At 37.1% G+C, this 23,676-nt stretch overlaps 1 protein-coding gene across 5 annotated transcripts in view; it reads left to right on the forward strand.

Annotated features, from left to right (window-relative positions):
- Positions 1–23,676, forward strand: part of LOC149798652 (uncharacterized) — a 67,919-nt gene that overhangs the window by 22,806 nt on the left and 21,437 nt on the right. Inside the window, exons 1-3 of one of the 5 annotated variants that reach the window (XM_089957494.1) lie at positions 4,894–4,981; positions 8,695–8,737; positions 9,202–9,297. In XM_089957494.1, coding sequence (XP_089813620.1) covers positions 9,225–9,297 — 73 coding nt within the window. In that variant the 5' untranslated portion in view covers positions 4,894–4,981; positions 8,695–8,737; positions 9,202–9,224. Of the gene's footprint in view, positions 1–2,913; positions 3,052–4,893; positions 4,982–5,134; positions 5,364–8,694; positions 8,738–9,201; positions 9,298–23,676 lie in introns of those variants that run through there. The other 4 variants (XM_089957496.1, XM_089957495.1, XM_089957492.1 and 1 more) reach the window with 4 other exon arrangements.

Genomic DNA, 23,676 nt, shown 5'->3' on the forward strand with positions numbered 1-23,676 from the left:
TATGCAAAAGAACGCTGCCCATATGACTTTGTTTTCATAGTGGGAATAATGAGTATACGATTGTCAGAAGAGGAGTGTAAGTATCTTGCTGGTGTGTACACATGGGTGAGGTCGGATAGGTATGTTGGACTAGAGTCCGACAGTGAAACGTAGCACAGAGAACAAATTTTGTGTTTGATTCTGGATCGAATGGATAGCCAGTGTAGGGTATAGAGCAGCGGGGAGGTGTGCTCTGATCGTGGTACTCTAAGAATGATCCGAGCAGCTGTGTTTTGAACTTTTTGAAGTTTTTGGAGCAGATATTGAGATGAACCAGACAGAACTGAATTACAATTGTCCAGTCTTGAAAGTACTAATGAACACACAAGTATTTTAGTGGCATCAGCTGAAAGATATTTGCGAATTGAGCTGATGCGTCTCAGCTCAAGATATGCAGCCTTGCATATGTTCATGACATGTTGGTGCAATGTGAGAGTACTGTCCAGAGTAACACCTAGGTTTCGTACTGATTGTGTGAATTTAATGTTGGTGTTGCTGATATTTATTGTTTGAGGTAAAGTATGTGAATGAGAAAGTCTTTGTGTTGTGATCAGAATGGCCTCAGTTTTATCATCATTCATCTGCAGCTTGTTACATGTCCTCCATAATTTCACATCAGAAATGCACCTCTCTACACCTTGGATGGTAGCATCAACTTCAGTTGGGTGGCTAGATTTGTATATTTGGGTGTCATCAGCGTACAATTGGTGAGACACTGGATGATGATCCATGACACTTGAGAGCGAGTGAGTGTACATAAAGAAGAGAACAGGTCCAAGAACAGACCCCTGTGGAACACCACAACATAGATCAACTGGGCTGGAGTGTATTCCATTTGCAGACAAAATTTGTGTCCTGTTGACCAAGTAGGACTTGAACCACAGTAAGGCTGTATCATGAATGCCAAATACATGCTGGAGACGGTGAAGTAATATATCATGGTCTATAGTGTCAAATGCTGCAGATAAATCAAGGAGGGTGAGGATTGTAATCTTTCCGCTATCCAACGCAGAGAGAATGTCATTAACTACTTTTAGAAGAGTAGTTTCAGTACTGTGGCAAGGGCGATATGCAGATTGTACATTGCTAAAAAGACTGTTTGAATTTAGATGAGATACAAGCTGGGATAGAACAACCTTTTCTAGGATTTTTTATATGAATGGGAGATTAGAAACTGGGCGGTAGTTCTTTAAATCGTGATGGTCTAGTGTTGGTTTCTTCAGCAGAGGCTTTACAATGGCAGTTTTGAAAAATGATGGGAATTCCCCGGATGAGAGAGAGGTATTAATAACATCAGTTAATGTAGGCAATACTGGATCTAAGCACTCAAGCAGCAGTGATGTTGGAATTGGATCAAGCTCACATGACTTTGGTGCACTCTTCATCAGGATTGTACGTACGAAATCCATAGAGACAGGTTCAAATGCTGCTAATGGTTGCCGCTCAGATTCTGTATCCCAACTGTATGATGACGACGAGTCAATTGAAATTGTAGTGTCAAGCTTATCTCTAATGGTTTGTACTTTGTCACGGAAGTAATTTGCAAACATGTCCGGAAGGTCGACTGGAGAGAAGGTAGTTGGAAGTAGTGTAGATTTGTTCCTTGACATTAGCTTGTTAGTAATCACGAAGACCTCTTTGCAGATGGAACGTTCCATGATCTTAGTAGTGTAGTGGGCTGATTTCTCTGCATGGACTATATTTGTGACATTCTTCTTAGCGGCTTCATAGATTTGCTTATGAATATTGAATCTGTTGGAAAGCCAAAGCCTCTCAGCTTTACGGCGGTCTCTTTTAGCAGTACGAAGCTGGTCCTTAACATTGCTATACCATGGAGAACACTTTTGAATTGATACTCTGCACTTGGTAGCTGGTGCATGTTTGTCAAGCAATGAACGCAGGCAGTTATCGAGTTGTTCTGCGGTAGGAGGTAAGCAAGTTATTAGGTTAGTTTGGATGTCGTGCATTAGTTTGGTTCTAGTTATCATTTGGAGGTTTCTCTTAGTAGCAGATAAAGGTGGAGGGTTAGGGACTGATACGTCAAGATGGCATATAATGCAGAGGTGATCTGATGCAAGGTCATGGGATACCAGGGAGGACTGTAGAATGTTATCGTCAGGTCGATGAAGAATCCGGTCTGAAATGTGACCATGTTTATGGGTGGGTTGATTAACTGACTGAGGTTGAAAACATTAATGGAATCTATGACTTTTTATGTATTTGGGTTTCCGGGACAGTCAAAGTGAAAGTTGAAATCTCCAAGAATAATCAGGTTGCCACCTATCGAATTTCCATAATCCAGGAGATTCGGAAACTGCTCCAAAAAGAGAGAGTCAGCCAGTTTGTTTTTTCTACTAGGAAGAGGGCGGTATAGGCAGAAAAAATTGACTGACCTTTGCTCCAGTGTGAGTGTAGTTCAAACGATGTGTGATCGAAATGAAATGTTGTGGTGTGTTTAAGACGTTTTATCATGGCGTTCTTTGTGATGACAGCACTTCCACCTCTGCGAGAATTACGGGGGAACGACTTGATGGAGTAACCAGTGGGTGTTAGATCCGCACACTTGGGCTCATCGCCTGATGTTTCTAGCCATGTTTCTGTCAGGAAAAAGACGTCAATATTCTGGTCGTTGATAAAATCAACTATTTCTGTGCGCTTTTCCGGTGGTCCTACTGACTGGGCATTGAATAATGCAATACGCGGAGGTATCTCCTGGATAGTTGACACAAAGGTTGACGAATTAATAGGGAATTGAATTAGGTTATCTAAATTAACGGTCGAATTGTTTTTAAATTGTTGAGCTGAAATAAGGGAGATAACTGGAATTCTTCTTCCTGTTCTACGCCGGCCAGCTTTGAAACAACGTTTCTTTTTCCGCGTCTGTTTACATTTCGGTAATGATGAATGTAGTCCCAGTTCGTTTAGTCTAGAGCACAATGTAGTGTGGAGAGCCAAGGAGTGATCATTTAAAGCAATTAATGAGGGTCCATCGTAGCATAAATGGGTTGAAAGGTGAGTATCACGTGATGGCGGTTTGTTCAAAAACAGTGGAGCAAGACAGCTGAGAAGAAGTCTAATTGTTCTCATTTCCAAACAAGGAGATGAAGAAACACACACGAATTTAACAGCCAATACATAATGAACACAGTAACGTAGATGAAAACAGGCAACAAGCACAAATATCATGAAAACGGCAATAAAAAACGGAACAGCTGCTTCAAGCCGGTTAAGCGATAGCGGCCATCTTGTCTTGTATCCAGAGAGTGTAGCCATAAGATTTTCGAGATGGCCAATGTGGTTACCATACTAGATATCAGATAAGCTATTTATTTATTTATTTATTTATTTATTTATTTATTTATTATCATTCAACTAAAAATGATAAGAAGTCTTTCAATGAAATCATAAACAATCCCACGCTGATAGGAGCAGTAACCATATCACAATATCAAGATATTTACGACGACTGTTATGGTGGCCATATTGGATGTCGGATTTACGCTAGTTCGGACTAACTAGGCATTACAATAAGTATTTTAGTGAAAACCGTTTGCTGATACAGCGCTGAGTTCAGGAAGAGTAGCACTAACAGTGTTTAAAAGTGACAGCGACACAGTAATATTGTATGTCAGGGTGGCAGACATTATCAGAAATCTTCTTGCAGAAAGGTATGCTGATATGAATTTCCGTTCAAAAGGAGGAGCAATAAGGGTATTTTTACGATGTCTGCTTTGGCGGCCTGATTGGACATCAGATCATCACCATTTTCATATAGGACCAAATAGACATCATGAAAAAACTTTCAACGAAAACCACGTATTGTTATGTCCATCCATTTAATGGAAACCCCATATTGGTACGTCCCTCCATTTAAGGAAAACCCCATATTGGTATGTCCATCCATCTGGGACAACTCGACTTCATATGAAGTATTCTGGTTAAACGAAAGAAAACCACCATATCGGTATGACTTCCCGTACATGGCAAGAAGCAATAACAATATTTTCAATATTATTCCTGTGACAGCGGCATTAACTATTAGATCGGCGCCATTATGATGACTGGAAGTCAGAGCAGTACCATTTTCCTTTTAGGACTAACTTTACCTCTTTGTGCTTAAAATTTCCTGGTAATCCACCAAGTAGATTATGAGGTAGCAATGATGAACCTGTGCTAACAGATATCGGAAGAGACAACAGTCCTTTGAAACGTAGAGCTAAAACTGGGCAAAAAATGCAAAACTATAACTCAGACACGCATGCCAAAAGGATCTTTTATTTTGTTTCTCCGAAACTTCTTCTCCAAGAACATCAACATTAGGAAACTACTCTCTGCTACCAGAAACATATGTGTAATTCTTTATTTCATGCAAACGAAGGAAATATTATATTTCAGATTAAATGCTATTGTTTTGCGATGTCACCTGTTGAAACTGAATGAAACGTATTACAGAATGCTTGTATTTTGCAGATTAAGGTGGTAGAGACCATTAGTAATCCTATAGGGTGTGAATGTTTGGAGAAACACAATTTACTCAACAATTTCCTTTCACCATCAAATTTATTAATCGATCACATTAACATTATGCGATAGGTATTAGGAGGAGAAAATGTTTGAGCACTGAACCTCTACCCACGTAACACGATGACTGCTCTGATGAAAGAACTATTGCTGGAATGTGACGCGAATTGATTTTTAACGCATATAAACACACAATCTTCGGTTGTGCTAACTTCTCTTCTGGAGACACAACCGCTGATTATGCGTTTATATGCGTTACAAAATCAACACGCGTCACATTCCAGCTAAGGTAACAAAGTGCACATATATTGATCACACTGGTTACTTTGTGCATAACACCATCTCGTCTCGTGTCACGTGATTTCGAATTTAAGACTGGTGATTAATGTAAGTGGAGGGTACATTGTGGATCTTATGAGAGGTAAGTAAGCTCATTTGTCTAATCCTCAGCATGTAATTGGCCTATGCCCTACGTAATTCTTGATGTGAATAGGAAATATGCTCTCCTATAGGTTTGCGACAACCAAAACAAAAGATAAACACTGTGCGTTGATATCATAATCGTGCTATGCAAACGGACAGGTACTGAAGTTAATGCAGAACATTTGCTTGGTCAATGACGAAAGATAGGTTCGCCGTAAAGTTGTTTTAGTAACTCAAACATTGACTAAGCAGTATCAACTAAAAAGGTTCTTCTAAAAACATTAGGAAGAGATCATGAAACGTGAATGTCAAGGGGAAAACTACTCAACAGCATGACTTGACGAATAATTGAGTAAAACTGTACAGCCGTCTTTGTTCAGGTAATTTAGATATTTTGTCGGTTATCCAATTTGTATCGATTTTGGAAATAGAATATATCAGTAGACAGGTATGTGTTATAGTGAGAACTGCATATATCAATAATAAATATTCCAAGGGTTAAGAGTTTCCGTTTCAGTTCGTGACGTTTAGCGATATTTATCAGGTCATGATAGGCTCAATATGGCGGCCATTATATTTGGTAGAGAATAGACCGTAGAAACCACAGGAAAAAATACCTACACACAGGACCATTTTGGAAAGGTATTTCACATATCTACGTTTTTCCAGTCGAGACTGAAACTCATGCTTACAGAGATGGCATGTTTGAGTGATGTATTGGCAAGCACTTTAAGCTACTGGGCCACACGGGGACCCACTTTTGTGTAGAGACATCAATAGAGTAAACAGTTTATTTTGAATGTATTAAACTTTGTGCCGTCGCATGAACGTTGCTAATTAAAAACGATTTTGTATTTTACGTGGTTAAAATTACCATTTTCGAGAAACTATTTGCTTATCGTCGAGTATGGGTCTCCCATCCAGTTTTTAGGGGAGGGGGGCAATCACCGATTTGTGAAAGAACATAGAGTTATTTCCCCTTGCCCATATCTGCCTGAAATTAGCAACAGGGCATGATTTTTTCATACTTATAGAATATATAAAAATGGAATGTTTTCTGCATAATTTGGGTGTGCAGATTTCAAAAATGAACCCATCTTTATGATAACTTTTCAAACAAAATTCACAGGAAGCATTCAAACACATGTACCGTCCACCATTTTTAATATTGATCTTTGGCAACTTTTGAAAATTCTTGACCTCATGTTATTTCAAGCTGAAATTTGCATATTTCTTACATATATTTTATATATAAATGTTTTGTGAACATTCAGCTTTAAGAATAATTGACTTTTTATATGTTCCAGGTAATTCAGAAGCCCCCCCCCCACCCCGTGCCTTTGTATCAAACCCCCCCCCCAAACTTTTTTTGCATGAAATACTATATTTTTGAGTCATACACAAGTTGAAATTATATGTTGCTTTTAAAATGGAATGATTTCTGCTTAACTTGAGTGTACAGATTTTAAAAAATGAGCCCATCTTTATAATATCTGTTCAAATAAAATCACAGGAAGCATTCAAACACATGTACCGTCCACCATTTTTAATATTGGTCTTTGGCAACTTTTGAAAATTCTTGACCTCATGTTATTTCAAGCTGAAATTTGCATATTTCTTACATATAATTTATATATCAATGTTTTGTGAACATTCAGCTTTAAGCATAAATTGACTTTTTATATGTTCCAGGTAATTCAGAAGCCCCCCTGTGCCTTTTTATCACACCCACCCCCAAACTTTTTTGCATGAAATACTATATTTTTGAGTCATACACAAGTTGAAATTATATGTTGCTTTTAAAATGGAATGTTTTCTGCTTAATTTGAGTGTGCAGATTTTAAAAAAAATGAGCCCATTTTTATGATATCTTTTCAAATAAATTCACAGGAAGCATTCAAACACATGTACCATCCAACATTTTTAATATTGGTCTTTGGTCACTTTTTGAAAATTCTTGACCTCATGTTACTTCATGCTGAAAGTTGCATATTTTTTTTTACATATGGTTATACATAAATATGTTGTGAACATTCAGCTTCAAGAATAAATTTACTTTTTCTATGTTCCAGGTACTTCTGAGGACTTTATGTGCCTTTTTATCACACGCCTCCTAACATTTTTGCATGCAATAGCATAATCATGAGTTATACCAAGTTTAAATTGTATGTTACTCTTAAAACCAACAGTGTATATTCATTACAGTGTTCTTGTACATATACACATTTATCTGAAATCACAGTTTAGTAAATAACAATTGCTATTTTAGAATTTAGTTATCATAAGATATATTTGGTCAGTTTTCATATCTATAAAATAAAATCAATGACAAAAGGTTTTCCACTAAGTTTTCATTACAGTAAGTCAGGATTTGTATAGTGTCAACTTAGGATGGTGCAACATTAAATTTTGGATGTCCTAAATTTGCGATATTTTCATAATAATTCTGACCATTGTTTTGAGCAAAATTACATAGTTCATGAAGTAAAGACAATTGTGGTATCAGAGATAGAGAAGAAACTGTCACTGAGTTGGTTCTCAAGAAATATTTATGATTATGTATTTGTTTAAATGGAGAAATACTACAGATCGATTCTCTATTCCTTGGCTTATGATGACAATATTCATATTGATATTCACAAAAAATGGCATGACAATTGTAAATGAATTTGTTTTCATTCTTCAGAATTCTGAAAAATAGTTTAACTTTCACCTCTTTTCCGTCCGTACTAAACATGAACATTTTAATTTTAATACCAGTGTCTCTAGATAAGAACCGTACGTAGAACAGATGACCTGACATTGATAATATCTCAGTGATCACAATCACATACATATTATCAATACGTCTAGTATCAATGAGTCGGTGAGTGATACTCCCGTCGAGTCTCTAACCTCGAAAATATATTACACAACAAAAGTTGTACAAATATTTTGCAATAAGTTTGGTATAATGAATGACAGTACGTCTGTATAATCCGATTCCTTGCTATAAACGTCTGCCTTTTCATACAATCAAGTTTTCGTGTGTTTTTAAACCCAAATTATGTCGTATTGTTGTCATTGTTTACATTTTGTACGTACCCATGTTCCGGGAAGAGTTACCGTTCTTGCTGGCATGAGTGACCTTTGAAAAAGACATAATTCGTGGGTTTTCCGAGAATATTCGCACACATTTTATCATTATTCTCGTAAAAAGAATTCCAAAGTATTTAAAAAGTAGGCGTAGGTGAGCGTATATGTTCGTTTATTTAGTTTTTCAGCGTTTGGAAAAATTCGGATTTCGTTTTTTCCGCTGAATAAGTTGTAGAAATGGCCCAGTGTCATATACGCTAAATATAGACACTTGACCTTTCAATCATGAATACATTCGGATGTAATACCGTTGGCTTTTTGCATATTAAAGCGGAGAAAGTACCGGGTGTAATGAGGTTGACATTTTGAGAAAACGTTAATCTTGATCGCCAGTGCCCTCTAGCAGCGGCCCGTGTTGCTACTGAAATACTAAAGTCACATGTGACGTTTACTTCGAGATAATTCGCTTCCTTTTCAAGCGCACATATCTTGTGATGCTGCAGACACAAAATAGTCCTAATAAGCATTTATCCAAATATGATATAAGTCGACAAAAAAACAAATGAACAGTTTGAAAGAATTCGATGTCATGGAAATATTATCTAAAAGTTTATTTAGTCATTCTCTGCATTTCAGCTGCTGCCGACTACCTCCAGTGAAGAACACCAGCTACCGCGTGGTAAGCCACTGAGCTTTGTAACTAGCGCTCATCATTGAAAACCACCTTGACGATTAAATTGTTACACATTTTATTCCTTTCCATTATAGACTGAGAAAGTAACACAGTCGTATCTATCCATAAATCGTTACAGACCAGTATGACTTGTATTTTGCGTGACTTCTTGGTATGTATTGTCATCATAATCAGTAAATCAGCGGTACTAAGACAATGACATTTTTATCGCCGCTAAAACGGAAACGGGTCTCGTCTTTCTTATCAGCACCGAAGTATGACATAGTGCTTTACGGTTTACTTGTTGAGTTTTTATCTTGCTCCTATAGTAATGCTTATTATTTTTTCCATACTAGTTTTGTGTTGTGTGTGATCGGTATGTGTAATTTGATAAAATTTACTCCTAGCTCTCTTTAGTACAAGACTCAAACATGTATCATTCTAATTTGTATCGTTTACATTTCTTTCAGTGAAAGATTTCCTGATAGACGATATGACACCTCGGGTGTTATTATCAGGCGTCATCGTCTGTACTGTTATTGCCATTGAGATCCAACTCACCTTAGGTATGTATCTAGTACGTGTATAACATTGCTCGTACTACAATCGTAGCCTTGTTCTCTCAGGCGTCTTGGGGGCAATGCAAGCATGCCTATTCAAACAAAGGGATGAGTGTTAAGTTCGAGTAGTCTATATATAAAGTCGATGCATACGCTTAAAGTATATACCACGCAATCTCTTTTGCAGTTTTCAAAAACAATCGGGATTATGGGAAAACCAGCAAATTAGTACACACATTCACATCGTTTTGCATGACCTAAAGGATTACACATAAATTATAATCATTCAGGTAAGTCATTACAGTTATGTTTCTACTTGTATATGTTGTTGTTGTTGTTGTTGGGTTTAACGCCATTTTTCAGCCCACGATAGGCTATACATGGCGGCCAGTATTAATGGTGGAGCAAGAAATCAGGAAAACCCCGGAAAGAACCACCGACCCACGAGACGTTACTGGCAAGCTTTCTCACATACCCACATAGGCTGAATCCGAGACTCAAACCCACGCAGACAGTGGTGAGATGGCAGTGATCCGTAACGGAGAGCGCTTTAGACCACTCGGCCACTCGGGGCCCCTTCTACTTGTATAAGACTTAAGTTGAGAAAATTAAAACTATGCATACATAAATACACTACGCAAAAGGAAGTAATGAAATAAACAAGATAGTACTAGTCAAATTTTGAATAACAGGCTAAGATAAAGCAGTAATTAGATGCAATTTGTATCAATGATGACGTAATCACTACTATTATCGTATATGAATATGAAGCTCCGGATAAAATCTAATAATAACAAAGGTGTTTCAGAATAGTTTTCTTTATATTGTTACAGTATCTTCTATACGTATCAAAACAAAAGAAAAGTTATTTGCATTTAAAGAAAAAAATATAAAGAAGCCAATCTACTATATCTAAAAATAGAATATATATATATATATATATATATATATATATATATATATATATATATATATATATATACTTGCCTGGTAGAGTCATTCATCACATCTATATCGTTTGTTTTTCCTTCCTGAGGTTTTTAAAGGTAAAGTTTGATGGGTAAAATTCCTAATATAAGATGCTAATCATACGAAATTTTGCTGAACGAAATCAGAATCATCATGGAACATATCACTTTACTTTAACGTTTTATATAGCTTCACTGTTTCGCATTAACAGAAACATTCCGTATAAATCCTTAAAGTTCTCTTCTTGTGAAAATATGTTTATTTTACGACAATGATTTTCATATATAACTCTGTGTAAGTCAATGAGTTGAAAATAAATTAATCCGGTACACTTTTTTATACAGTGTTTCCAATTTGCTCCAAATTCTAAGCAACAACGGGGAGAGATGTTATTGAAATTATATAAGGTGGTGTTCTCATGAGGTTCCCGAGCTGATAAACACGAAACTAATCCACTATTCAGATACTGTATGTCCCTTGACTAACGTATTACCCAGTCATCAAACATTGTTTACATACAGGAGGTGTTACATCATTCCAGGTATAAATGTGCTCTGGACATTTCTAACAAATAATTGATATCCTATCGTGACTGACAGTTCTTCATTTGCCGTTTTTTTTCCCCCCTCATTTTGCCGTCTTTTTTTCCCCTGGTTGTTGTTTATCATTCGCAACCTATTTTGCAAAAGACTATGCCTTAGGATGGACTAAAGTTACGCTTTTCACTCTGGCTGTGATATTTTGCAGAGTAATGTAGCCTGACTCGTAACTCTTCAGTGTGGACGAGGATAGTTTTGTTTACTTTTAGTGTTATTATAGGGACCGAAAATATTTGCTTCAATGACTGATTTAAATTGGTAAAAGGCCTAATTCGGTGACGCAAGTAATAAACTTGACCTGCTTATATAAATATACATTTTGCCGCCTTAAAGGTTTTGCTGAAGACTGGTGATGATTTAATCCAGAAGCTCGTTGAAATTAGTACTTATTATCTCTAAAAAGACTGCTGATCTTTATAGTATCTCGTCTTATTTCTTATTTCACTTTAGCTCCTAAGTACCTTTTACATTTCATTCATAAGTATTTTCAAGCTTCTAGTATCTGTGTTAATTTAAGTCGCTGTTTAAACTATGCTACCATTTACTGTTTAAATTGAGCCAATATCCGTGATGAGCCTCACACGTTTCTCAAGTGACCGAATCCATAAATTAAAATTATCATTATTTCTGAGTATAATGTGTTGTTAAAATGTTACCTACTTCAGATATCCTGGTTCTGGGTATATGTTTCTCGATTTCGTATTGATCCATTGGTAATGCATAGAAGAGAAATAGTTTATTGCTAACTTTGTGGTGTAATGCTCAATGATAACGCCTTCCTTGTGTTACTGGTATATGATCAAGATCATGTTCTAGTCAAGGATTGATCCTGTTCTTATGACATGGTTTTAATAGACCTAATCTAAAATCCCGAACAAACATACTGCGCATGCTATGCTCAAGGACACCTACTCAAAGAAATACGCGAAACAGTTTTGGTAAATTACTACAAAACCGACCGAAAGACTAAACCTTCTAAATGAAATATGTTAACTTCTTGCAATTAAAATGTAGACAGTTTTGTTTCTGCAGGAACTAACGTGTTTTGGTCTTTGCTGTACCAAGAATTAACAATGAAATTTTCACCCCCCAACTGCTAGATTTATTAACAACCTATCTTTGAAGCTAGTCGCGGACAAATGTAACTGATCTATTGCATTAAAAATTAAGTTTGATAAATAAGACTTTGTGAATGTTTGCTGGAAATAGCTGGAAAATATATCTAGATTGGTAAGTGTGGACGTGACATTAATAATGCCAATAATAATGGCTAGCTAAAGATCGTAGAAGCTCATTCGTCAGAAAAGGGTTTCATGTTTTTATCTACGCTAAGAGTCATCCATCAACCTAATCTAAAAACAACATTCATTTATGTCGAAGACAAAGTACATTCGCTTCTCTTTTATCTTCATTCTTTCCCAGAAGAATTAAACGCTAGAATTTAGAATTCCTGCCTATTCGAATCCAGTGAATTCCCATCCTTGGGCGGTACACATATATATATATATATATATATATATATATATATATATATATATATATATATATATATATATATATATATATTCTTTGGAAAAGGCGACCAAGTATTCTGCTCAAGGCCATAATTTTTTTTATTTTAATCAACTGTGATACACTTTTAGTAGATTAATGGATGACCAGTAATTTGTGAAACTAATATACGACCCCACTTATTCCTTTGGATTTAATTTTAAAACATATACTAATGTTTTCTTTCACAACGCCCTTAACGGAGAGATTATATGACTGCAAATTTGATTCCAACGTCAATGGTGTGTGCGATCATGCAACAGAATGAATTGTATTAGAGTCATCATGACTCATTCAAAGTATGAATAAAACCCATGAAGTAATTTTTAATAGTTTAACAAATGCAAAACATGTAAATTAATAAATTCCAATGATACATGATCTTAAACGAACACCTCATCTCAATCCTTTCAAATATCAAATTAATATAACCGAATCTATTTCTTCAAGGTTGTATGAAATCTTTCCAAAGCCCCTTGTCTTTAAGTGTGATAGGCAGCAGACCTAACATGGTGCATGCCTAATGTTTGCATAATTTGTTGGACAATTCCAGATATGAAAATTGGGAAGGCCAACATGTGTAATAACTTTATCAAAGTTTTACTATGGTTTTAGTTGTAGTATTTCTCAAAGGAATAGCCTCTGGAAACCTCGTGGATGCACGCATTAGGGGCAACATGCATTGATTGCCTGATATGGTCTTTGGGAACGGACCAACACAGTTGACCATTAGTTTGCTAAAGGGTTCCTTAAATGCATGAATAGATTGCAGATGAGTTGGGTTCCTGAAATGAACAAATAGTTTGCAGATGAGTTTTATGTATCTTCTGATTGGGCGTTCTTACCATTTGACAAGTATGACAAAATCTACAGTATCTAGAAATAATCATTTTTAATTTTCGGCCAAGATAATTGGATCAGGATATTGTATTATTGCCTCCCAAATGACCATGTAAGGGAATTTAATAGGCTAGACCTAGAATGTTATGTCGAAATGACCTCGGAAATTATAATATAACTTGGTAGCCCTGTGACCATTTGTTACTAGCTTGCACCATACGTGGTTTATCAGCGGGTTCTTAATGTGGTCTCCATTATTTCATTAAGACCCCATTTTTCCAATATGATAAACTGGGACTTGTCTGGCTTCAGTTATATTAAGAGCCCTCTGAAAGAAACAGGAGATCTCAGGATCTTGTTCCTTTTCGTCACCTTGATTAGAATTTAACGAATGAATTGTTAAGAGAGGATCACAGTGATCAATGCCATCCGACTGATCAATACAAGGAGTAAAGGTGACATCATCAAAAGAAAAACCACAACAAGTGTCAGCTAGAGAAATAATTTCCTGATCAAGTTCGTTCGCAATGGCTCTTTTTGCCATAGCTCTGGTAACTGCAAAAGCCGGGTATAAATCGGGAATTTAAATCTAAACAGGGTAATCTGTTTCGTATCAAAATAAGGCTTGTCATTGCAAGTGATTTAACCACGATATTATCTCCACCCATGGCTTTGCCTAGTAACAAATGAATAGTTTTAATAGGTAAAGTATTCACTGTTCTAACAGTCACAGGTACGAAAAGCTAAAAATGATGCCAAATTGACAACTGGAGGGGATGATTAAGAAAGCGTTACTCTACTTCCTGAATAAGAAAACTTTCACAAGTAGAAGCTTTCTCTAACAAAGGTAATTTATCTGATAACAAACGACAATGAGATGCTGCTGTGTTTCATAAGATTTTAATAGAGATATACTTGGCGGATTCAACAGTTACTGTTAGAGAACCTTGCGACATGAAAAGTTCATAGAAATCTATAACAAAAATTGGACGGTAGTTTATATTATCCAACAAATGTATTGCCTTCAGTAAACGTCTGTGACCTTGAACTCTTTGAAATAAGAACATTTCGAATAGCTCTGTCTTTATTATGTTTCTTATTTGTCATCCTCTAGCAATCCGAAATGACATGCAGTTAAAAAGAGTTAAAGATTCTTATCCGTCTTATTATATGTTTCATTTCTAAAGGTTGTGCCAGATTTAAATTTCCATGTACTGAGACTGAGAAGTTATTTGGCTAACTAACTGCTTGGAGGAAGACTTATTGATGCATGAAACTTTGTAAATCAATGATTAGACATCAGCTATGTGAGGAGCATCTTTCAAAGTTTCTGCATGTTACTCATGGCATCAATATAGATGAATCTCTTTAAATCATAAATGAATACTAACTGTCTAATGTTACTATAATCTTTTGCAACCTTCCTGGCTGAGTACCACCCCTCAAATAGTTGTTCTGTTTTACCATGCAAATTGGATATGGATTTGTCCAGTTTCGTTTCTACAATTTCCGTAACTCTCTCGATATGCCTCAGGTACCACCTCATAACCCTTCAAGAAATATTCGTTAACCACATCATAATTGGGACTTTTATGTCCTGACAGTAAAGCTTAGACTTCATGGGCGTTTCAAAAACGTACACTTTGTAATAATATAGTCGAATGTTCTCTTGACCATTCCAAGGCTTCAGCGATATTTATCAACTTCTTTTTACTAATAATGGGTACTAAAATGATATTTCTGTAACATCAAAACCTGAATTTGTGTGAAAGTAGGAAATGTTGTTCGGCCTGTCAGTTCTAATTCTTCTAATCAATGGTGCAGTTCCATTTCTTCTTTCTGCATCTGTATTTTTATTCCTCTCTCTCTCTCTCTCTCTCTCTCTCTCTCTCTCTCTCTCTCTGTGCGTTTGTTTGTATTTGTATCTCCATTTCTTCCTTTTGCATTTGTATTAAAATTTCTTCTCTCGCTTAATGCATTTGAATTTGCCTCTCCTTTTCCTCTTTCTGAATTTGCATTTCCTTCATTTCCTTCCGCAGCTGAAAATTTGTTAATTCCAATTCCATCTGCTTTTTAGGTTTTAATTCCTTTAACTTCATGTCAAAACCAGCTAAAGACATACTAAACATACGAAAATCACTATCATCCAAAATTTCCTTTTCCACCAAATATAGTTAAGATTCTTTTTTTTATTTGTTTTCTTCTTAGTTTTATTGTTGAGTGTAAGTATTTCCTCTCGATTGTTTGGATGGGGAACGGGGTGATAAGTCATTATTTTTGTCATTTATTTTCGCTCTTCTCTATAAAAGAAGAGATACAAGAAGATACCTTTAAAGCATATTAATGACAACAGAATGGATGAACTAAATCTTAATACTAGTAATATATAAACGCTGATTTAGCATTCTTAGACGTACTGAATTTTACAAGTGTCTTTAAACGTGTCTGTGATTTTTAGAAAAACATTTTCTTTCATGCCGGTTAAGAGCATCATTTATTTACTTGTTGCCCCTGGAGAGCTATCTACCAAAATCAGCTTCTGTCAATTAAATCGGTAAAAAGAGCGGTGGAAAATGTTGGTTTTTTTTTACTCATTAATTACATTGTGTATCAGGTCATCAGCGAAGACAGCATCCTATTGGGAATTTTTACATAGCTTTACTTTTGTACTAAAATGTATTTCAGTACAGTATTCGCTTTACTTTAAATCAGATCAATTTAGATAGGAGACTAGATTGCTTATAAGTAAGCTTTTTAAGATATATTGTAATTATAACGAACACAAGCGGAGTAAGCAACATGTTTTACTTACAAGAAAATTTATGTTCTTTGTATGCCGTCTACCGAAATGTAATAGTTGAACTGACGGAAAACTTTAGAAAGATTATTGGTTTAACGCTAATATTTACCCATCTTAAAAGATAGAAACGTTCAAGGTGGCTTTAAATTATATGTGTCTCTAGGAAAGAGCATAATGTGATCTCTTGCGATCCATCGACTTCTCTGATTTTAGGTCTGGCTACTCCCGCTCTACAGCTCCGGTGGCCGAAGTGGTTAGAGGGTACGCCTTGGATGCAGGATATGGTCGGTCCGAATCCCGGCCGAATCATATAAAAGACCTATAAAAATGATACTAACAGCTGCCTCGCTAGGCGCTCAGTGTTAGGACTGATCGGCCTGGTGTCAGGATAATGAGACTGGGTGGGACATTATACTACATGTCTGCGGTATGATGCCCCAGTCATAGACATCACTGTAAACTGCAACACTGCAGACATCTTTGTGATATGACTGAAAGTATTTTTAAGCTACGTTAAAAATACAAATCACACAGACACATACACACACACACACACACCTCTCTCTCTCTCTCTCTCTCTCTCTCTCTCTCTCGTTCTTAACATATGATTGCTTGCATGTCTGGCCAAAGCGTAAATAATGTTTGGTTAGAAGTGCTCTGCTCGTTATGATGAGACCGGACAAGGTCTGCCTGTCGTGCAATTTACATACGCGATTGTGTTATTAATAAAAAAAGAACTATGACGGACCTTCAGTCTTACCGACGTGATAAAATAATAGAAGCGAACAACAGCTCATAATGAAATTACCAAGAGAACCGTGTTGATCGTGAAATTACAGCACGTGTAGATACTGTATATGTGGTCTTGCGGCGGCAGCAACCGTTTGTCTTGGTGTGACTGGAGTAACGACTACATCAACCACAGGTGCACCAATTTGCATTATTGTAGGTGCTATATCGTTAGTAATTCTTGTCTCTGGCGGTGCTAGGAAATTAATTTACATGCGATTCCATTCCAGAATACTCTGAATTACTTGCGGCTTCACAAAGCGGTTATAATACGATAAAAAAAGTGTACTTGGTTGCAATTGAAGATAAAATAATCAGTACTGCTTTGTTTGAGACTGTATCGACAAAAATGGAAAAGCACAGAAAATTATGAGCACAAATAAGAAACAACGTATATTTACAGGCCGAGAAAACTACATAATCTTCAAGCTGATAAATGCTTATTGATCGAAAACACAATGGATCACAGTGCGTATATTGATAGCTACCATAGGCTTGCCTAAACAAATAGACTCTACGATATCTTTCAATTTTAAAACCGCAGCAGAGTAGTATGATAAGCTGATTTTTGGGCCCCACTGAAACTCTTCGGACACTGACATCCTGACGCGACTTTATCTCTTATAACTAGATCAGTCACATTACATGGGTGGCGGTACAAACATCCCCGAGGACAAAATGAACGTGCAATAGTCGCTTATGGCCTAAGTATGTGATGGGCTAGATGCAGGACATGTGAAAGTTGACCCAAAGATGCCAGTGGAGGCAAAGTCCCTACTCCTTATATAACAACAAGCAAAATATCATACGATGTTCTTGTATGTCAGATTCGAAGATGACACGTTCGTCCCATTATTTCAAAACTGGCTTTTGGAGGAAATGCAAGCTGAAATGTATATTATCAGAAATACGTCCGTATCGTATCAGATTATCATATGTGTGTGGTAGATTGAATTTCATATAACCTAATTTTCATGCTCTTGTTCTCGTGTAATTATCGCTGTATCCGGCGAGTCCGAGAATTGTTGTGGCCACGACAACGTTTTCCAAAGTCGTGTCAATTTCATTTATAGCGATGTAATAAGCTAATTTGCTCTGTTAAAAACGCCATAGTTACACTGATAACAACTCCCAATAGAGCATTTGCATTTTAATTGGCACTGTTCGCTCACCAGTTTTCCATACACTTTCAAGAATGCATCGCGTGGAAGGAAAACCCTAGATCTGTCTTGTAATTGCAATTCTCGTTTTAATTGATTGCGGTCTCTAGCTTTATATGAGTAATATTGTAAGTCTCTCTGACTTCGAGCCACTAACACATGCGCTCCTGTGTGAAATGCTGGATCAAATCCCACTTTGAAATTGGCCATTATCAATTACTGATTTTCTTTAATACCATATAAATCCACTTTCCTTTGCCAGATTTACAATCGCTGAATCTTACAATATCCGCTGAGTGGCCTTATTGCTAATTTTACTAACTATAGCCGGCATTGATTCGGTCGTTGGTAATGCAACTGGAAATGCCTTTGACGGCGCTAATGTTACTAATAGTTGCATTAGATCTCGAAGCGCCCGAGCTGCCTGCGAGCCCAATTGTTTCAATGATCCAAAGTGACATTTGTAATGCTACTAAGACTCGCATTGCAACTTATCTAGTAACTAGGTCAATGCGAGATGATAAGGCTGTAACGGCTTTTAGGGCACTCATAAATAAACCACGAAAAACATCAACAAACCTAGTTCTATCATATGTCATGTACAAATGTTTTCTATCATTGAAAACACGGACAGATTTCACACGTCCACGCACAACTGTAATTTGTTATTATTATTATTTAATGTCAGGTCGATCTCTAATGTAAAATTATATCGCTTATGTTTCACTACAAGGATCATGCACGTTCCCGTCTTGATCTAAAAGAAAACAAACGAATATATGTCACCTGCTTATTATGGCATGGAAGTGTTGTGGGCGTAATCGATATCAAATCACCTGGTTCAATGGTTGGTGACAACACAAACGGTATGTAATCCAAAGCAACTATACCTCTCGTTTCGGACCTGCTTTCTTACTTGCCGGTGACAACATACCAAATTAATTTAACTTGTGTCGTTGAAGCAATTCTTATAATGTCAGGCGCGATATAATAGCCTACACGCAAGAATTGTTTTTCATCTGAAATGTAGCCAGCCAAAGTATCACTTATGAACGACAATTCAATATCAACCGCATAAGTTTGGCATTAAATGGCAATGGCAGAACGGAGTTTTTGACCTTGAGCACGCGTCAAATTTTAGAGTATTTGCGAGTCGCCACAGACATTCTTCGTTGAATTTGCTTTTTGTCGATTCTATGTCTTACACACCAGATGAACGTTTAATAGTATGCCAGTTCGCAACAGTATCTGCCGAAAATACAATTCAGTTATTTGCGGGCTGACCACGAAATGACTGAGATCGAATATTTGTCGAACTTTATTACACATCGCAGTCATGATCTCAACTGTTCGCGATTCCCTTGTTAAACTAGATTCTGGATTTCTGGATGAAATGGTGACCAATGAGGTCACGCTGTGGGCTGTATTTTCATCTACCTGTTGCATTGCAACATAGTGTTCATGTAAAACACCTATCTTAACTTGTGGAGGCATACGTTTTTGGTTGAGGCGCGGCTGCTTGATCAGAAGTTTATGACGTCTGTGTTAATGTGCCGGCCTCGTGGAAACATTTTTGTGGGATTGACATGATTTTCAAGCATCGAATTGTCGTTCACGACTTGATTGCTTTTGTTTGCATTCAAATCGTCAATAGCAGGGGCTTCATCGATAGCGGAGAAGAAATCTATGGTGGACGATAAAGTCGCATTGGGGTTTTTCTCTCTTCTCAACGCGTTTTTAACACCTTTTAAAGCATCATAACACGGTTGATGATCAGCCGAAAGTGAAATCATGTATAACCGATCCAAAGTTAACCATCTTAAAACCATATTCAGCAACAGCTCTCTTTTTCCAGATCCAGCAGAGCCAATGATTAGTACATGAATTTAGTAAGGAAATACGGTTTCATTACCATGCTTGGACCATTTAGTTGTTGGTTGTGCGGAAAAATAAATAATGGAAAATCTGCTAGTTTTCTTTTTCGTTATGCAATTGAATAATTCAGTTGTTGCATAACATAATCATATCTTCATATTGTGTATGAGGTCGCGTCAAAACACGTACCGCAAATCCAACTCGAGTTCTAAAACCTACTGGACAATCAGCGATTACAGGAACATGTGTTAGATGTGGCAAAAAATAATTTTTATGCCTCTGTAAATCTGCAAATATTTTTAAAAAGCTGGCGGTGGTGATATCGCGGGCGCATTTAAAAAAACTACCAGGGATACCATGGAGTAAACATCCCTATAAAAAACATCTTCCTGGCTAACATTACTGTAAGCGTGCTACGAATCCATACTAATAACCACCCAAGGCCTATTGTAGCATCTATCCAACACGTTGATGTTGCGTGTTACCGACACAGTCTTGCATAGCAAGCATCAAATTATATCCATGGATGTCAACGCGCAGATGCGAATATCATTCATCCAACATTGCTACGGCGAATTGCACAATTGGCTCACTTTTCTGATATGGCTAACAGCTGATATCGAAACACTCTGCCAGTATCGCAGATACACATGAGCGTCTTTATGAACACAAACTACTCATCAGGTCATGATTATTACGAGTGGATCCTGGGATTTAATTTCTCGGGAACTAAGGAATGTGATACTGGCCAAATACAATGTGCGAGGACGTGACGGACTTGTCAGTGTACATCGTGACTACATAGACTTTGTTCATGCCTTGAAAATATAAGTAACACTAGGAAAAACTTTGCTTGATGAAATCAAACTTCCTGTGCAGGTTACCAAAGTCACACTGAACAAATCTGAAACACTTAACCCAGGTAATGCTAGAATGTTTCAGTAGCAAGCTCTGTTTTTATAGACACAAATGCCCCCTGACATCGATTAAACTGTAAGTCGCTGATCACTAGATGCTTATAGTGCCGATATACTTTGCCTATTCTAAACAGCGATTATCAAAGTATCTTGAAAATATATAACCGATTTTGGCGGTACCCATTTTGGTTTTGGTATGTTACTTAGATATATTTCACCAGCGTTAAGAGACTCTTTTCAATGCCTCTGCCAAATTCATCATTGATAGCGCTGATATCTTTGCGGTTCAGGATTACGCGGGCACCACCATGAATCTACGGTGAAGTAGTTTAAAATCCATCCTTGTCACTACTAATTGTCATAACCAGACGGTCAAGGTCTGCTTTGAGCCCTGTGTGACCAAAGTTTTATAACACCACTACAATTCCATGAAGCATATTAGTAAATAGTAGTCTAGCGCCTCACACTGTGTTTATGTGCGTGAAATTATTGCCACGTGAGTTTCCAATATTTTTGTATTTTGTCAGGATCAGAACCTGCAATCACTATAATCCTGGTGACTATATAATCAACTTTTGTCTCATTGATTTTAGTTGTATCCTCTTTTGCTTGGACACCCACATGTGTTTGTCGTTTGCATTTGTTTCTTTGCGCTTTATAGTAGTTATGAACAGTTTCACAGGGTTTGTTTGTAAAGTTTCTTACGTGATTTAACTCCAGTGCTACATTAAAGGCATGATCGTACCCCAAGGCCATCACATAATAGTTGCCAATGTGTTCTGCAATATTCAATATTCATAGTGACATGCTCTGTCACAGAGTTCGAATTTTCCAAGACAGACTGGTTTGTATTTGTTGTGTCCGAAATGTCAAGGATCTTCTTATACATACGTACGAGCCTTGTATCTAATTGGCAGAAACACTGTTATATTTCATTTGATCCGTCGCCGCTTTTTTATTTCCTCTTATGAGTCAGGTTGCACACAACTTTGAAGACTTGGCGGATTGAAAATATCACATCAGGATCTTTCAAATAAAGCAGTTCGTGATTATCATCATTATAATCAGCTTCATCTGCAAATACAAATAACGTGATAAAATCTAATGTTTCGTCAGCCCAAAAGAGTTCGAATGACCAATTACGAAGCTCAAAGTACTCGCCAATGAGTACTACACCAACTCGAATACGACCAGACATAATGTGCTGGAATCCAATTGCATCAAATTTCCTGGAGCGTTAGTAAATTTCCTCAATCGTTTTTGCTTCGTCGCTTGAAGCAATAGCTTCTTAGAATTGGAGTCGATGCTTCCGCTGCCATTATTCTACATCCTCATAATGCCTTTCATATATGTAATAAAAAGAAATGAATTTGTATTGACATTCTTATACTTATTCCTCAAATCATTCGTTTGATTGGCCTGCTCTTGAACAGTATCATCAGTACAGTTGGATCATGTCTCAATAGTAGTGAATAGGGTCACCCTAGCGTCAATGGGAATTAGCATTACAGACACACACCCCCGGGTCAATCTAGCGTCAAGGGAAAATTAACATGGAGAAAAATCGTGAGTCAATCTAGCGTCAAGGGGAATTTAACATGGAGAAAAATCGTGGGTCAATCTAGCGTCAAGGGGAATTTAACATGGAGAAAAACCCTGGGTCACTCTAGCGTCAAGGGGAATTTAACATGGGAATAAATCGTGGGACTGTCTAGCGTCAAGGGCAATTGAACATGGGAATAAATCGTGGGACTGTCTAGCGTCAAGGGGAATTTAACATATGGAAATTGAACATGGTGGGTCTGTATAGCGTCAAGGGGAATTGAACATGGTGGGATTGTCTAGGGACAATGATGGTAGAGGGTCAAACACAACAGAGACAGAAACATACATACACTAGTACAAGCGTGAGATTTATATATAAAGCATTACCAAGACCTGAAATCTTGCTGGGGTGTTCAAAAATTTGCATAATTGTAATGATGCTATAAATAGCTATAATCAAGGAAATGCTCAACGACAAAATGGATGTGACTAAAAGTAACGCTAAAATGACGAAATTGTCCCAGAATTTAAAGGAAAATAAACATATCCCCGAAAATTAAGTTACAATGGTTTAGACTAAAATGGATAAAATTAGTAACTACTTACAATATCAACTTGTGTGACGATCGTGGATAAATACCTATGTATCTATAATTAGCTGAAATTCCTATGAAATCCCACTATCTATTTATAGCTCCAACTTGTGGGTTATCCCTTGGGAAAATCCCACTATCTTTTTATAGCCTCAGCTTGAGTGACGTTCCTGTTTATGAATTCTAGTATATATCTATAGCTAAAAAATGTGGAAATCCCCAAGTCGATATTTATAGTCTCAAAATTTCCAGCGTCAGTGACGTCACTGTACTGAACACTAGGGGATAAATGGCAACAGTGTTGCAAGTGGCTGACCTGAATACGCGCTACTGTAGGTAGGTAGGTAGAGTGTATCTGATAGGGATAAAGTGAGTTTTATAGGGACAAACAGAGACCAATACACACACACAGACACACACACACACCCAACATACGCGCGCAGACACGCGCACACACACACAGAGGGAAGAGGGAAAAACAAACCCCAAATATACTATCAACACAGAGGGGAGATAATACAAACCCCAAATAAACTATCCACACAAACGTACGCGAACGCATACAAACCCCAAATATACTATCCACACAAGGTCGCTAACGCATACAAACCCCAAATATACTATCCACACTCGGGAGGAAGAAAAAAAAAACAACCAAATATACGATCTACACAACGTACGCTAACACACACACACCATACACACACACACACACACACACACACACACGCACACCACAGAGGGAAG

This window comes from Sinohyriopsis cumingii, chromosome 5 (assembly GCF_028554795.1).
Source record: "Sinohyriopsis cumingii isolate HCF-2022 chromosome 5, ASM2855479v2, whole genome shotgun sequence".
Lineage (NCBI taxonomy): Eukaryota > Metazoa > Mollusca > Bivalvia > Unionida > Unionidae > Sinohyriopsis > Sinohyriopsis cumingii.